The sequence below is a fragment of the Homarus americanus genome, unplaced genomic scaffold (assembly GCF_018991925.1).
Source record: "Homarus americanus isolate GMGI-L3 unplaced genomic scaffold, GMGI_Hamer_2.0 scaffold37359, whole genome shotgun sequence".
Classification (NCBI taxonomy): Eukaryota; Metazoa; Arthropoda; class Malacostraca; order Decapoda; family Nephropidae; genus Homarus; species Homarus americanus.
In genome coordinates this window covers 22501-39902 of record NW_024726010.1, presented here as the reverse complement: position 1 = coordinate 39902, position 17402 = coordinate 22501, and the positions used below count along the sequence as shown (strand labels likewise).

Genomic DNA, 17402 nt, shown 5'->3' with positions numbered 1-17402 from the left:
CTGTTCCCTGTACTGTATATATTATCAATATGTTAACTAAATTTCAGAATGACCAATAATATTATAAAAAATGCAGAAATATTCAAGAGACCAACTTTCTTGATATTTACTCCACTGGAAACGAATGTAAACATAGAACTGATTACTGCATTGTGCGGACTGGCCGATCAGCTGATGCGCACAAGACGTGTTTGTCGTAAGAATTTTGTTAATCAACGTTTTGTTCGTTAATCGAACCTTTTGTTAACTGAGGGACCACTGTAATGTGATGAATGCTATTTTGTGGTAATTTTTCAAAAATGTAATTTTTTTTAAACACACTGTATATATTACATTCATACATGCATTCATACAGTATAAATAAAGAGCTGAAAGAAATGAATATTCATTTTTACTCCGGCTGAAACAGCATATGATAACTAAATTGAAGCAAGACCAAAAAGTCAGTCACTCCACTGCGGCCTTGGGCAGACTGACCATCTCAGACATGTTGACGGTGTTGACAACTTGACTTAAACTGTGGTACACTGCGGCTTATCAGCTGTGTTGACAACGGCAACTACATATAATAAAAATACGTTAACGGTTATTATGGCCTTCAGTTCCTGTTGTTTAAGTATACTTGAGGTAATTTATATAATTCTTTTTAGTCAGACAACAAAAAGGAGGACAAATTAACGTCCGGCTCGAGGTAGCGCCGGACGGAGGACAGAGTGCTCAAAAGCCGGACTGTCCGGTCACCCTAGTTGTTCCATTATACAGTAAAGCCTCGAATAATGATGTTAATGTGTCCTCCAATATTGCAGTGTAAGGTGAATCGTCTTATTGCGAATCATTAATTACCATTAAAATAAAGCAATAATAATGAGATGTGTTCCCAAGTGTGACCTTTTCATATCTTTTGTGTGGCTTTTACCCCCCAAACAATACAATTAATGAAAAGTGCAAACTATATTCTTTAATAATGTTTCTGAATTCACCGTATACAATATAAATGAATAATAATATGGTCACACAAGAGGAGATGGGACGCCATTGCTTTCGTTTGTGTTTACAGCCGGGAGTCCGGGACGATGGCTCTCCACAAGAAAATTAAGAAAATAAGATCCTGGTTGTAGCTGTAGTAAATTTAATGTAAAAAAAATATATATATTTTAAGTAAAGTTATTTAATGTTAATAAATGGAACAATCGAAGTAGCAAACCACTAATGGCAAAAAAAAAAAAAAAAGAGATGGATTGGGAACGCCAACATATACGTGTGCATTTAAGGATACCGCGTCATTTATCTGAAGAATACAGTCGACCCTTGTTAATTCGGACCCCTTTAATCCGGATTTCGGATAAATCGGACGAAATCTGAACTGTCCATATCAAATTTCTGGTTCTGGGATTGTCCCATTTGCAATTGGGGTTGCAATTTCAAATTCTGTGTCACTTCTAAGGAATAACAAAGTCTCTGGTGCACTCTAAGATTAAGAGAAAACGGACGACTCAGGCGTCCTGAAGTGAGAGAAAACGGACTCCTATGACGGGGCACTCAAATAAAGAGACATGTCTACATGTTTTGTGGACTACCCAATGTACAGTATTGATCGTATAATTTTCATCACTTTGTAATAAACCTAGTCATGCCTATGTGTGTTTCTGATAATTACCATAACATTATATATTTATATATTTAGCAGTTGTACAAACACAAGGCCTCACACATGCCACTCAGACTGACAGATTTGACAAGTTTTACCAACCATAAAGACAGTTGAAGCTTTAAACATCACTCACAATGGATCTTGAATATTCCAACTGTAATCAGACATAACCAAGTTGCGTCAACAATTGCAACCCCAGTTGCAATATCAAATTCTGTCACTACTAAGGAATAACAAAGTCACTGGTGCACTCTAAGATTAGGAGAAAACGGACGACTCAGGCGTCCTGAAGTGAGAGAAAACGGACTCTTATGACGGGGCACTCAAATAAACATACACATAGCTGTATAATGCAATATTATGCAGTATTAACTCCTAAATCGGTTAATTCGGACAATCGGCTAAAACGGACACCCTTCCCCCCATTAGTCCGTTTTAACGAGGGTCGACTGTATGTACAAAAGATTCATTATTGTTTATTACTGAATATGTATTTGATTGACTTAATCTTTATATATGTGAAATGAACAATACAATTCATTAATACGTAGAATATTAAAATGTATATGTGCGCACTCAAGGAAACAGTCATTTATCTTAAGAATACTGTATGTACAAAAGATTTATTATTGCTTATTACTGAATATGTATTTGATTGAATTAATGTTTATATATGTGAAATGAACAATGCAATTCATTAATAATACATAGAATATTAAAACACACACGAGGAGACAAAACGGCATTGTTTTCGTGAGTGACGATGGTTCTACATAAAAAGCTGAAGAAAATAAGATCCTGGTTATAGCTGTAGTGAACTTAATTTAAAAAATTGAATACCTGTATGTATGTTTTAAGTAATGCTATTTAATGTTATTAAATGGAACACTAGGAGTAGCTAACCACTAATGGTAAAGAAATAAGGCGAGACGATTGGGAACGCCAACGTATGAACAGTAAGTGCGTACATGTGAAAACATATCGTCATTTCTCAGCATATGCATATGAAAGCAACACTTATTTACTGTTCATCTATGTTTTAAATAATATTTACGAATGTAAAACTAAAATGCTATTCAACAATGGCGGTAAAGTCTAAAACATAAGGACAGCCAATGAATCTTGTGCGAGTTTTTACTCAGATGATGAAGTCATCAGGTTCAACTCTGGCTGAAGCTGTAGCTTTCCATAAAGCTGTTGCTGAAACTGAAGTTGTTGATGAAGCTGCTTATGATGCTGAATTTGATGGTGTAGCTGAAGTTGATGGTTTAGGCCTTTGAATAATAAAGCTGTCGAAAGAACCTTGCACAGCTGCTTTCTTTTCTCGTTATACATCTTTATGTAGAGGTCAATTGCGTTTATTTAAATTTTAATGCCTTGTTCTGTTAATGGATCCACTTCAGAAAATATGTTCATTGCTTGCTCCATATAATATCCACAGACCTCCCACCTTTTTCATATTGTTTTAACACATCTAGTTTCTCAGCTAAGCTTATACACTTTCTGTTAGCTTTTGAACCAGCACTACCATCACTTGCTCTCTTGCTCATGTTGAATAGGGATGCAAATATGCTGTAAGAAACCTGAGAAAGTTTTTCTCCCGTTCCTGTTCCAGATGCGTGAAAACAAAAGGCCCGCCAAGCTCCGACTGTTGTTTACCACTCATTAGCAAGGCAGCTTCTTTGCGCAAGGCGCTCTTCATTTTCTTTACAGTAATTTTTTTTTTTATAATACATATCAGGACTTAGTTATTATTTATATGAAAATGTAATTTTATTTTATTTTTATAATATTTAGGTCGTAAATACGAATGAAATGAGGATGTAAACTGAATTGGGTCCTAAATTATCTAGGGTTTCAAATACGAATGAAATACATGTAAGGATGTAAACTGAATTGGGTCCTAAATTATCTAGGGTTTCAAATACAAAAAGTTGTTGGTCGAACAGTTGTTATCCAAGGCTTCCCTGTATACTTCCCTTTACTGCAGTCACTTAATACTAGGGTTTTCTCAAATTACTTCTTAACTTAAGGTTGCTGCCACCAGACTGCAGGGCAGTATGTGTAGTGCTCTTTAGGTAGCTGGCAAAGCAGTCCAGGCACTGTGAGTTCATGTTTTTCATTAATCAAGTTGACCTTCCTCAAGCAATCATTAAGGTCACTGCACCACACAAAAATACCCGACCTTCTCCAAATAATTAATTAAGGTCTTTTCTCCATACAAAATAACTGACCTCCTTTCCTAGGTCACTCCTCCAATATTACCAAAATACTCAATATCATCTGAATAAGGAACATTCAATCATACACAATACATAGAGGTACTGTAGCTCATTCTTAGCTCCAAGGTACACGCAACAGGTACCCGTTTCACACACTACTCTTGTTTGGTAGATGAGATCCTTCACAGACATTCATACCAGGACTAGTTCAGCATCTGGTATCATAAGGTCTCTTAAAGCAGTGACAGTCAGCACCTCAAGTAGCACCAACATCTCTTCACATCCAGGGTACTGAAAGTGTGAGATATCCAGAGATCCTTAGGGGAGGTTATATAGCAGCCATAAGCATTACCCACAACACCAGGTGGGTTCCTCAAAATAAACAGTGGTTGCTGGGCCAAGTCTTCCCTTCAACCTCACTTGTCTGGATCCATGGACCTCACCGCTCGACCCCACACACAGGCGCTTACTTGTACTGACCTGCACGTATAAGATTCCGGGTGCCAATGCTTACAAATCACCATGTCTTAATTCTGGCCCCCACACATACTGTACACTTTCTTAGATATTGTGACTTTATGCTGTATAGTAACATACACGGTCTCTGCCTCTGGCTTGGACTGGCTGTGGTGGGTTGCAGGCGAAGAACTCGGTAATGCTTTGTTGACGGCTAGTGTTGATGTTGTCGTGATACACCTTGATGTATGTCTCCATAGCCTGCAACAGCTGGGTAGTGAAGACTTCATACCGGTTATCGTTAGGGTCATCGGAAAGGAGGAGCTTCAGTTTCTCTGCACACTCGATGGCACCCCTAACATTACCATGCGTTAACTTGTGTTCTTCTTGGGATGACGCACCACCTGCCTCTTCACTGACGTGATCGTCTTCTAACCTCTCGTTGGTAGTCCCCTCAGGATCCCTGATCACCTCCAGGATGTCTTCGTTGGTGGTCTCGGAGAAGCCTGCAGCTGTAACACTCTGCGCAGCTTCTCTGGCAAGGTCCACTGCTACTGCAACAGTCTGAACCTCACCAGTCACAGGTTGACTCTGCCTCCCACCTGGGATTCCTTGCAACACATGTCTCCATGCGTGACGAACCGTTGCTACAGACAGCTGATCCTATGCCTCCGCCAAGAAGTCCACAGCTTTCTTGACGTTAAATTTCCTCCAAAAGTGTTTGACGAGAACTTCTTGCTCCGCCAACTGTTGTTCCTCGTCCTTGTCGCTCTTGCTATCGGTGTCACCCAGGTTACGCAACTCATCCTTGGTGTTGGTACAGTCATTTAGGAGCTTGAACTTCTTTGCATAGTATGCAGCTTTTACATTGCAGATTAATTCTTGGTCCATGGGCTGAATTAATGACGTAGTGTTGGGAGGAAGGAAGACCACTTTTACATTGGGGTGACGATCCAACAGTAGGGGCGAGTGTCCTGGTGCGTTGTCAAGGAGCAACAAAATCTTGAATGGAACATTCTGTTGCTCATAGAATTTCTTCACGTCGGGAGCGAAACAGTCATCAAACCAGGAGAGGGACAGAGCAAAGAACATCCTCATCTTACATGTGGTCATTTAGCTTGGTCATGTCCATGTTCTTGTAGGCGTGTGGCTTGCGGGCTGTGTGGATCACTGATAACTTGAGCTTACAGGTGCTGGAGGCATTGATGGTAAACAGGACGGTGATGTGCTCCTTCTGCAACTTCCGGCCCCGACACTTGCTGGCAGACTTGACAACGAAGGTCTTGGAAGGTAGCTTTTTCCAAAACAGACCGGATTCGTCCATGTTGAACACCTGGTCGTTGGTGTACTGTCCTTCCTCCATAATCTCACGTAAGAACGGAGGAAAATCCCTAGCCGCAACATGGTCAGCACTCGCTTCTTCTCTACCAATGTTAATGTTGGTGATCTTGTTCCTCTTCTTAAACCTGTGCAGCCACCCAGAGGAAGCATTGAAGGGTTTGGGCTCTGCAATTCCCATCTTACGTGACACTGCTGCGTACAGTTCACATGCGTACTCCCGAACTGACCGCGTGTCCACCGCCATGTTCCGTCTTGCCTGACGAATCAAGTAACACACAAGTAAATTTTCTGTCTTGAGAAGCACCTTGTTCTGGCAATACTTGATCATTGAAGCACCTGCAGACTTTGTGATGTTCATGTGTTGTTTTATCTCAGCTGCATCCTTCTTGATCGTCCGGATCGTAGATGCGTTAACACCTTGCTGGCACGCGAGATCAACCTGTCGTGTTCCTTTTTCTAACTCTTGTATTATACTGTACTTCACCTCGTAACTTAGGGCACACCGTACCTTCTTTGGCTTAGGGCGGCTGGGTCCAGGTAATGCAAGGTTTTTCTGTGGTGGTGGTGGAGGACCGGCGGCAGCCATTCTTACGGAACAATAGATACCTGTATATACGGTGTGGCCGGGAGGGATGTAACTGACGCGGCTAGGTGAAGCGCCTTCTACCCGCCAGCGGGAAGGCACGTCATATTACATTAAACCAATCACAGCTAGCGGCGGAGGGAGGTAAGGATGCGTGGCCCAATCACAGTCCGATATGTCATATGACATCAGTGATAACGCAACAGAGGCATCCACTGCGCAACCTACTCGTGCCGCTTGCCCAAGCATGGCGGGATGGCGGGAGGTTTGAATCCAAAAATGGCGGCGCGGCAGGACTGCCAGCCGCTCTCCGCGTATATGAGTAGATGCAGGCGCGTAAAGTGGGAATTCCGGTTCTGGCGGGGTACTGCGTAAACGGGAACCGCGTAAATCGGGGTATTACTGTAGTCTGCATTTACGCGGTCAATTGAACCCGTGGAGGTCCGCGTAAAGTGAGAAACACGTAAACTAAATAACAGAACATATGGGATTAATTGAAATAGAGACTGGGCCGACTCCCAAACTCCACTTTTTCCGACACAATACGTACGTTGTAGTAAGAATAACATCTTAATTTTATGATGGTATGCACACACAATTAATATTTAAGAGAAATATCAATAATATTAGGTTTTTTAACACTTAGGTTAGTAGAAAAGATGGCTGGGCACACGGGGATGGAGGGTTGGTTCCGAGGCAGAGGGCAGATTATTGGCCCTCAGGTGTATCAATCGTATCGCTATCCACCACGGAGGCTTGCAGGGCCTCTTTGTAAAACCCCTCAAAGTCCATATCCTCACTATCACTGACTTGGGCTGGCTGTGGTGGGTGGCGGGTGAAGAACTCGGTAATGTTTTGATGACTGGGCAACCTTGTGCGCACCCTGCCCGTGCTGCTTCCCGAGTAAATTATGAAATTTACTGCATAATTAAAACATTTCATTCTGGCAAGGCACCGCGTAAATGACCAAACGTGTAAACAAAAACCGCGTAAATCCAGACTATACTGTAATAATAATAATCATAACACTGTAATAATAATAACAATAATACAGGTTGACTATCAAAAATCCGGCAACCTCGGGACCTGAGGAGTGCCGGATTTTCGAAAATGCCGGAAAACTAATGGTTATATTTGCTGTATAAGTTTAACAGAAAATGACTACCTGTACAGTCCTTTAAACAAAGAAAATTAAACACTTAAGTTAGGATAATATAATTGACATTGCTGGATTCCTTGTAAGACCAGGAATATTTTGAATATAAATGTCGTATATTTTGCACAAAAGATAACATATTTACTCAGAGTAAACAAAATACTTACATTATATCTAAAATTTGTATGTCTTATGCAAAATCTATGATGTTTATATTCAAAATGATCATCAAATTGTAAGAATTCCAGCAATGTAAATTATATTCTGGCCGGGTAATTTGTATGAATTTTATGAGCTAAAACATATATCTTCATTAAATAAACAAAGAAATATTTGAAAATGCGCTCCGAAATCCATGCCGGAAAACTGAAGGTTCCGGTTTATCGGTTGCCGGATTTTTGATAGTCAACCTGTAATAATAATAATAATAAAGAACCATAAATACAGAAGTGAAAAAAGATCAAAAGTGAGAAACAATATACTGTATGTATGTTGTGTTGTCAATAGTAAGAGAAAAAATTGAGACCCTGCAATGGATGAGTTGATGGTCGGAATTTTTTCATAAAAAGGCAGGTCAATGGGTAAAGAAAGTGCTTTAATTCACTATGGTAATGATATTTTAAAATAAATTGGGCCAAAAAGTGTCAAAAATAAGGGTTAAAGTTGCTAAAAAGTCTCTTGGCTGCAAAAAACTGTATGATTGGTTGTGATGTTACTGGCTGGGGGAGGCAGCCGTCTGTGGTGTATGTGTTGTTACCAGCAGAAATACAGGACTTGTGGCCATATACAATGTTCAAGCAAAGGACAAAGAGTCATTGGTGCTCCGTGCCAATGTGCAAGAGTACCGACAAATTCTCACCAGGCAAAATATTCATCATAGTACCGAAAGATTAGAAGATAAGAAAGAGATGGTGTCTTGCTGCTCGACAGCACTTCCCCATGTCATAGTACTGCATCTACTGTTGTGAAGATCATTTTGATGTGAGTATTAAGTTGATATATACAGGCATACCTTATGTTTTGGTTAAAATAAATTACCTGTACTGCTCAAGTACTGTATCATCGTGTGTACAGTATTTACTTGCTGGTTGCCAAAATGATGCAAAAGACCGATAACTCCAACATGGAAGTTTTCAACACTGTTCTTGATTTCATGTCTGGAAAATGTAAGTTTTTGTCACTGATGTCTATATTTAATGTTGTGGAAGGACTAGGGACGACCTTGGCCACGGAATGGGCTTCAGATAATCAGATGACAGATGTAATTTAACGTGCTTCATAGCTGGATGGCAGAGTTCTTGATAATACTCTACAATCATAAAGACATCTACTTTTGGTAAATGTCTTTCATCTGCCTTGATGAACCCTGGAAGAAGTTGTCCAATCTTCTCGGCTGATCGGCTCTGTAATGAAATATTATTAGATAAATTAATTGTGCTTTACTGTGCAACACAGTAATACTATTTTGAATATATAAATATAACTAAACACATATGGATATTAGCTGCCCATACTACAAATTTCATAGTACAGCTCCTCCCCGACTTACGACGGGGTTAGGGACCCAAATCCAGGTCGTAAGTCGAAATGGTCGTAAGTCGGAAATGCTTAAATAAAACATAGAAAATCTAAAATGGGTGTCTCTTTTTCTTCTCAGCACCACAAAACACTCACTTTAAAGCTTGCCATCCATTTTGAAGTGAATTACAAACGAAAATTTTGTCTGTGTACTGATTTTGGGACTCGAAAATACATAATTTGACCAGGTCGTAGTCGGGGAGGAGCTGTGTAAACACTCCAAACAATATTGGTATTATTTTGGTTTTGGTCATCTGGGGAATCTTAAGATTCTAAGTATGGAATTAAGTACTTTAAACAATAAGACACGTTATCTATGGGATTTCTGTCGCAAAACATTTTTCGATGGCACAAGAAAATACAGTTTATATGTTAGGTTAGGTATGATAAGTTATATTATATTATAAGTTATAAGGCTAGCTTAACATAAATCAGTAAAAGGGGGGGGGGGTAGTAACTCAAAACTAGTATTTTCGATAGAAATGAAGGTCTAAATCATTCATAACATATCGCAAACCATCAGAAAAAAAAACAGTCTGCATGTCTAAGTACAGGGATGACCAAAACTTAACATTTACCAAATATAGCCTATCTCGACTCTAAACATCCAAATACTTATGGTAGTTAAAGTAAAATTTTACCCAGTAATTAATATAAATGATGATATATCCCAGTGGTTCATTAGTGGATCATCAAAACAATAACAGTACTATGTTGTCGTGTTTACCTAGCACCAGGCATTCTCAGAACAAAGTCCAGACAATGTCATTATACTTCTCAATTGACTCGTATTTCCATCCGTGCGTCGTCTGCAGGTTAGGTGGTGACATCATTGGAAATGGCGGCCCTGTTTCTAGAGAAATAAAATTATCTCAACTATTATAGCAGGACTGTAACTTTTATTGCAAATTATATATACCATATCACTCTACGAACGTGGCAGAGTGTATTTCTTGTGTTTACCCAGAACCATCAACTCGTTCACTGTGTGTAAATGAAGCAGAAAGTCAGATCAGCAACCTGGGAGTTGGTCACAATTTTTGTGATGTCATATGGCAGCAGGGTCTACCAAAATCTCTCTAAAAATACTTTAGGTTTCGTGTTTATTCAAGATATCTTCAGGTCATGAGACCCACTAATCCCCCACCCAAGAAAGGGTGACCTGACATTCCATCAGATCAGTAATATGAGACCACTAATCCCCTTCCTACCTCCACCTGACATTGCATCAGGTCAAGTCAGTTCGAGACCCACTAATCCCCCACAGCTCCATGGGAGTGGAAAATAACAGTCTTTGCTCTAACACACAGCTTCATTCATTTCTATATCCTATAGATATTTAATTTTTAAATATATTTATTTAACCAAACTTTTAGATAAACTATTCTGGATTATTATAGTAAAGATATGAAGTTTCTAACTTATTTAGAACTGTATTTACAGATTCCAGTAGTTTGAACTCAAAGAAAACATTATCCAGCACCCAGAAACATTCAGAGGGAAGTGGGCGAGTGTGTGTCTGTGTAAGAGGTCTAGTTTAGATACTCGGAAACTTTTCCCAGTAACCGGAAAATGTTCCGGGGATGAGGAATTTTTCCGGGTTTGAGAAAGTCGTCTTGTTAGCCGGAAATCTCTCGTCCCCGGAAGTGCTTTGCACCAATTGTTCCGGCTAACGGGATTATCACCGTATGTTACAGTGGAGTTGATATACAGTGAACCCTCACTTTACGCGGTCAATTGAACCCACGGAGGCCCGCGTAAAGCGAGAAACACGTAAAGTGAACAACATAACATATGGGATTAAATGAAATAGACCGGCTGACCCCCAAACTCCACTTTTTCCGACACAATACCTATGTTCTAGTAAAAATAACATCTTAATTTTATGATGGTACATGCACACAATTAATACTTAAGAGAAATACAGTCGCCAAGTTAATGTCCATTCAAATAATGGACTCAACTCCCTCCCCCTCTTCTCACATTACACTCGCTGGCTCTTCCCTCTCCGAGAAATTTTTGGGGGAAAACCACTAGATTTTAAGGTATAGTAATAAATAATACCTCAAACTAAAGTTAGGATAATATAATTGACATTGCTGGATTCCTTGTAAGACCAGGAATATTTTGAATATAAATGTCATATATTTTGCACAAAAGATAACATATTTACTCAGAGTAAACAAAATACTTACATTAGATCTAAAATTTGTATGTCTAATGCAAAATCTATGATGTTTATATTCAAAATGAGCATCAAATTGTAAGAATTCCAGCAATGTAAATTATATTCTGGCCGGGTAATTTGTATGAATTTTATGAGCTAAAACAAATATCTAAAGTTAATAAAAAAAAAATATTCTTCACAACACTATCTGTCAATCAAAGTACCCCACCTTGCCTCCCCCCTCTTCCAACCGCGCCAGATGGTCGGTTGGTCCCAACCCTCCCCCCCCACCCCCCACCTTCCCTCCCTACCAGAGAAATGTTGGGTGAAAAAACTAGATTTTAACTTTTAGTAATAAATAATACCTCAGACTAAAGTTAGTATAATATAATTGACATTGCTGGATTCCTTGCAAGACCAGGAATATTTTGAATATACACTTCATATATTTTGCACAAAAGATAACATATTTGCTCTGAGTAAACAAAATACTTGCATTAGATCTAAAATTTGTGTCTAATGCAAAATCTATGATGCTTATATTCAAAATGATCATCAAATTGTAAGAATTCCAGCAATGTAAATTATATTTTGGCCGGATAATTTGTATGAATTTTATGAGCTAAATAAAAAAAATTATACTTCACCCGCGTAAAGGGGTACACGCACCGCGGAATGTGAGCATCCCGGGTTCTGGCAGGGTACCGCGTAAACGTGGAAACGCGGTATGTGGGACCGTGTAAAGTGAGGGTTGACTGTATATTAATATGATAAGTAAGGGAAGAATTACAACATGAGTTGTATTAAAGTGAAGCAAGAGGACAGAGCTGTCAGTATCATGTCTAGTCGGGAACTATAATTTTTGCTTTGGTAATTTCTATCTATCTATCTACTTGACAACCTATGATACAGTATAATGGTTTTGGTGGTACAATATAAGCAGGAATATAAAGTAGGTATTACAAGACTATTAATACTTAGACAATAGATATTTTTTAAGAGATGATTTAAAAGATGGGAGCGTAGTCTTTGCTTGGATGGGTGGGGATAAGTTGTTCCACACCTTCACACCATGATATATTATGGAGGTCTGGGACTTAGAGGAGTGCATGGGGGGTGGTCTCAGTAGCTCTGGGTATCTTAAGTTGTATCTCTGATTATTCCAGAACTGGAAATAATTATTATTAATCAAGTGATTGTTCGTTAGTCATTGTCTGCACAACTCTCTTCTATGTAGTGATCAGGGGCTGTGTATTTGTGGAGCCAGAGTCCCCCATAGTGTGTGACAGTGTGTCAAGTGTTGGTAAACAAGATCATGATAGATTTTGTTCATTGCTGTAAGAGTGAGTGACTGATGAGTGTGATACAGGATACCGCAATGTTTATTGACATTTCTTTGGATGGCTTGTATGTGGTTTCTCCAGTTTAGTTTATCATCAACAATAACCCCAAGGAATTTAGTATTTTTTTTTCCCGTTTGAGGACTGTATTACGAAGGTACCTGGGGTTCAAATCTAGAGGTAAGTTTTTCCTTCTATGAATGATTGTGTAGTGTTTTATTTGAGGTTTAAGGTCAGTTTATTACATATTACCTAGGTCCTGACTTTAGTCAATTCATTGTTCATAGTTTTCATCAAGGAATGGAGATCTTAGTTTTACCTAGTTACCTATAATGACACCAAGTATCCATATAGTTACTAGGTCAGGGAAAACAAGAAAACTCATGTCCACTCATGATTCTAGTAGATACAGTATTATATTTTAAGTCAGCAGGATTTTTATGATGGATAGAGAACAATTCATAATCAGTGATAGAGAATGGGCGATTGGAAAATAAAAATATCTCGTGCAACACAAATAAGGTTGTATATAATTAGCTTTAAATAGGATATGTTAAATGTTTGGTGTAGTGACATTTGCCAATTCCAGGTGACCCCTCATGGAGCTGTTGCTACAGATGAGGAGGAATGTAGTCATGTGGGCGTCACTGTCATGAGGGGCGGCGGTAGTGCTGTTGATGTGTCCATAGCCTCTATACTCTGCATGGCTGTTGTTCATCCACACACAGTAGGACCAGGAGGGTGAGTATGTTGAAAGAAAAGTGTCAGCAAACCAAGAAAATAGAAATAGTTCATTATAATAATATCAACACACATCTTAGGTGTTAATTTGTAGATGGACCAATTTAAAAGTTGTTCGACATTATTATTATCACACAAAGATGTGCTTGTGGTTTATTGGGGGTCACAAAATCAGTTATAATAGTGTGAAGAACTTTTAATCAACTGGTTTTGCATTTTATAAGGCTGGCTGTAAATTTCCTTTAAAGTGTTTACAATTCACTAAAAAGTGGGTGTCCTTTTGTGAACTTAATTTCATGCATTTTTTTTCTTTTTGTTGAATTTACAAATGATGTTTTCATCAAGCAGAAGTGGTGTGATGCTGGTACATGATCACAAGGCCAACACATCTACTGTGCTTGACTTTATGAGTGGTGTCCCTCACAGTCACAGACCGGAAGAACCTCGGCCCAATAAAACAGGTAAATATTTGTAGCCATACTCCACTTAGCCTCCGAAACATAGTCTTTCCTTTGGTACATTTGGGTTTTGTCAATGGGACATGGTGAGCTGAAACAATTAGTTGGTGCTGAATGCAAAACTCAACCAGTACTTACAGTGCGATAGAATATGATGGGATTGAGAAATGTCGAGAAGGACACTGGTACATGATGTAAGATAGAAGTGCAGTGCGGGAGATGGAAGTTCCAATGTTGTTTAACTAAGTTGACCGAGTCAAAAACTACAAAACAGTGTTAGTGCATGGGAATTTTTACGTTGTGTTCCTCAAGTAGTGATCAGCATCAATGTGAAACAACTATAGCAGGGACCCTCTTTACATAAAACATTGATATATATACAGTGGTCCCTCGGTTAACGAACGCCTCGGTTAACGAAATTTCGATTAACGAATTACCTTCCATAAGAATCTTCATTTCGGTAAACGAAATTATTACAAAAATGTTTCGACATGCTTTGGCTTGTTCACCAGCTGGAAGATTAGTCCGCCAATACAGAAATTGGTTCTAGGACCTACATTCGTTAAAATTGGAGTAAATATCAAGAAGGTTGTACTATTCAATAATTTTCCAAGTTTTATATTAATTTTTTTTAGTCATTTTAACACTTATATAACATAATTGCAGTACAGGGAACTAGTTTTTGGTACGCCCATCAGCCACTTCACTCACCCACCAAGGCCTCAGTTTGTATCTCTGTTCAGTGGAGGAAACATCTTGCTTGTGGGTCTCTTGAACACAGAGTATTTTTACATTTTTACAGTACAATTATTGGTCATTCTGAAATTTATTTAACATATTGACAATATATAGTGCAGTGCAGTGTTGATTTAAAGAAAATAATCTTGAATTACACCTAGTGCACTTAAAATTTTATGGGTGAAATGGCAGCATCAAGCATGGGTGATTTCTCTTCCACCCCCACTTCCTTCTCTTCTCCCTTCTCCTCCACCCCCACTTCTAACTCCCTTCATCATCAACCAGGAGCCTTCTACATACACACCTCAAAGTAAGTGTCCTTTACTGCATTTTTTTTTTACCTTGTATGTAATTTTCGGTGAGCTGGAACCAATTACCCAAAATCCCATTGAAACAATGGTTTTGGTTAACGAACGACCTAGATACGTTCTTGGAAACGTGACGTTAACCGAAATGGACGTTGTCCGATCATCACATAAACTTTGTCTCTATACTTGCGTGTATGTAGAATACTATATACGTACATATACATTCTTACTCTAAAATCACTACTGTAATGTGATACAGGTGATTAATTTTTATCTCTTGTGCAAAATACATGATGTTTATATTAAAATTATTCACTGTCTTACAAGGATTCCAGCAATGCTGGGGAGAGGGAGGGAGGGAGGGAGCGAGCGTGGGGGGAGGGGAGCGGGAGGGGAGGTAGTACGTTTGACAGTTGGCACAGGCCCAGGTCTAACGTGTGTATATTTATCAGTTCTTAAGTGACTAATCTTCTCTTATAAAAAGCCAGTGAAATGACCTGGGTGAATATAATTTGCATTGCTGGGATTCTTGTAACATACTGATTAATTTGAATATAAATATGCTATACTTTGCACTAGACATAACAATTTTAGCACCATAATCAAATTAGTACATGTGCACTCCAGCTTTGCACTAAGGTCATTTATTTCATTTACGTTTCTCTTAGTATGGTGTGTGCATGTAAATGGATGAAAATAAATGAAGAAATTTATGTAAATCTACCCAAAAATACAGCTGAAAAACTTTATTTTATAAAATGTACTACAGTACTGTACACTAATGTACTACAATTTTTATCTCTTGAGCAAAATATATGACGTTTATATTCAAATTAATCTCTGTCTTGCAAGGATATCAGCAATGCAAGTTATATTCTCCTATAGTCTGAGATATTATATGAAAAACTTAAGGCCTAAAACCCTGGTTTGGGCAGATGGGGGAAAGCGAGAGGGGGGGTAGGGTTGAGGCAATATAATTTGACAGTTGGCGCTGATGGCCTGCGTGTTTATTTATCATTACTGAAGAGTGACTAAGCTCTTCTCATAATTTGCCACCCAAACGACCTGGGTGAATATAACTTACATTGCTGGGATTCTTGTAAGATATTGATTAATTTTAATATAAACAAGCTATATTTGCAATAGACATAACAATTTTAGTACCATAATCATTTAGTACATGTACAGTACAGGTTTGCACTTAGGTCCATTGTTAACCAAGGGACCACTGTATTACAGTGTACTTGTACTGTACAATATTGACTAAATTCACTAGATAATGTACACAGCTAATGAAACACAGAGGTGAGGAAGGCTAATAAAATAACATAATACGCCTGGCAGCACAATCTATAAGAATACGCGATGCATACGTGATGCAAACGTGACTGCTTCCGCTCTAGGACTACTTATGTTCGCTACGTCCCATTATTTGATTTTTTTTTTTTTTTTTTTTTTTTTTCAATTTCAATTTTCAATTGTTTTTTGATAGAGGAAGCAGGATCCTAGTGCTGTCACTAGGTACCTGTACCATAACACCAGAAGCAACTGGCAAGTGTCATAAGCATATAAAGTACAGTACAGTCATCCCGGACATACCTAATTGGGACCCGCCGAGTGCATGATAACGAAAAACGCGATAACGAAAGTACAGAGCCTATGGGATTTATTCTAATTGGTTCCAGGCACCCAAGACCCAACCCCAAGTTTCCCATTTCACGACCATTTAGACCCACTAAGTATATATATATAATGTTATGGTAAATATCATAAACACACATAGGCATGGCTAGGTTTATTACAAAGTGATGAAAAGTGCAGCTTAATACTGTAGTCCACAAAACATGTAGTTATGTCTTTCTTTATTTGAGTCCCCATCATAGGAGTCCGTTTCTTTCCTTCCAGGATGCCTGAGTCCTTCGTTTTCTCTCAATCTTAGAGTGCACCAGAGACCGTTATTTCTTAGTAATGACACAGAATTTGACAACCCCAATTGCAACTGGGGTTGCAATTGGAGGCAACTAGATATGTCTGATTACAGCAAATGTGTTATTGTCAATTTGTAGGTGAAAGATTTTATCCTTAATAGATGTAGGTTAACGTTACACCTGGAGGCAAACGGATAAACCAAATTCTCGCCTGGAAAATGCGCTATAACGGAGGTGTGCAGATTTTGATGGAGGCATGATATCGAAAACGCGATAACCGGGATGACTGTATAAATAAATGATATAAAGGGGCTTACTAAAGCCTAAGGAAGGTATTCCTTTAACACATAATATCTGGCCAGTATGGGGAGGATTGGTCTCCGCCAGGGGTTGTGGAGGTGGTCCAGCAGGCGTCACAGAAGTGTTGTGTGTGTGTTTTGGGGTACAGACGAGGCGACGTGGACGCTCGGTTCAACCAGCGTGATGACTGTGAGTGTATATATATATATATATATATATATATATATATATATATATATATATATATATATATATATATATATATATATATATATATATATATATATATATATATATATATATATATATATATATATATATATATATATATATATATATATATATATATATATATATATATATATATATATATATATATATATATATATATATATATATATATATATATATATATATATATATATATATATATAT

General features: G+C 38.3%; 1 protein-coding gene across 1 annotated transcript in view; it reads left to right on the top strand.

The window, feature by feature from the left end:
• The window catches only part of LOC121865326 (glutathione hydrolase 7-like), a 41687-nt gene that overhangs the window by 11991 nt on the left and 12294 nt on the right, over positions 1-17402 (top strand). Inside the window, exons 3-4 of the mRNA XM_042364665.1 lie at positions 13084-13235; positions 13584-13696. Of these exons, the coding sequence (XP_042220599.1) occupies positions 13084-13235; positions 13584-13696 (265 nt within the window). The remainder of the gene's footprint in view (positions 1-13083; positions 13236-13583; positions 13697-17402) is intronic.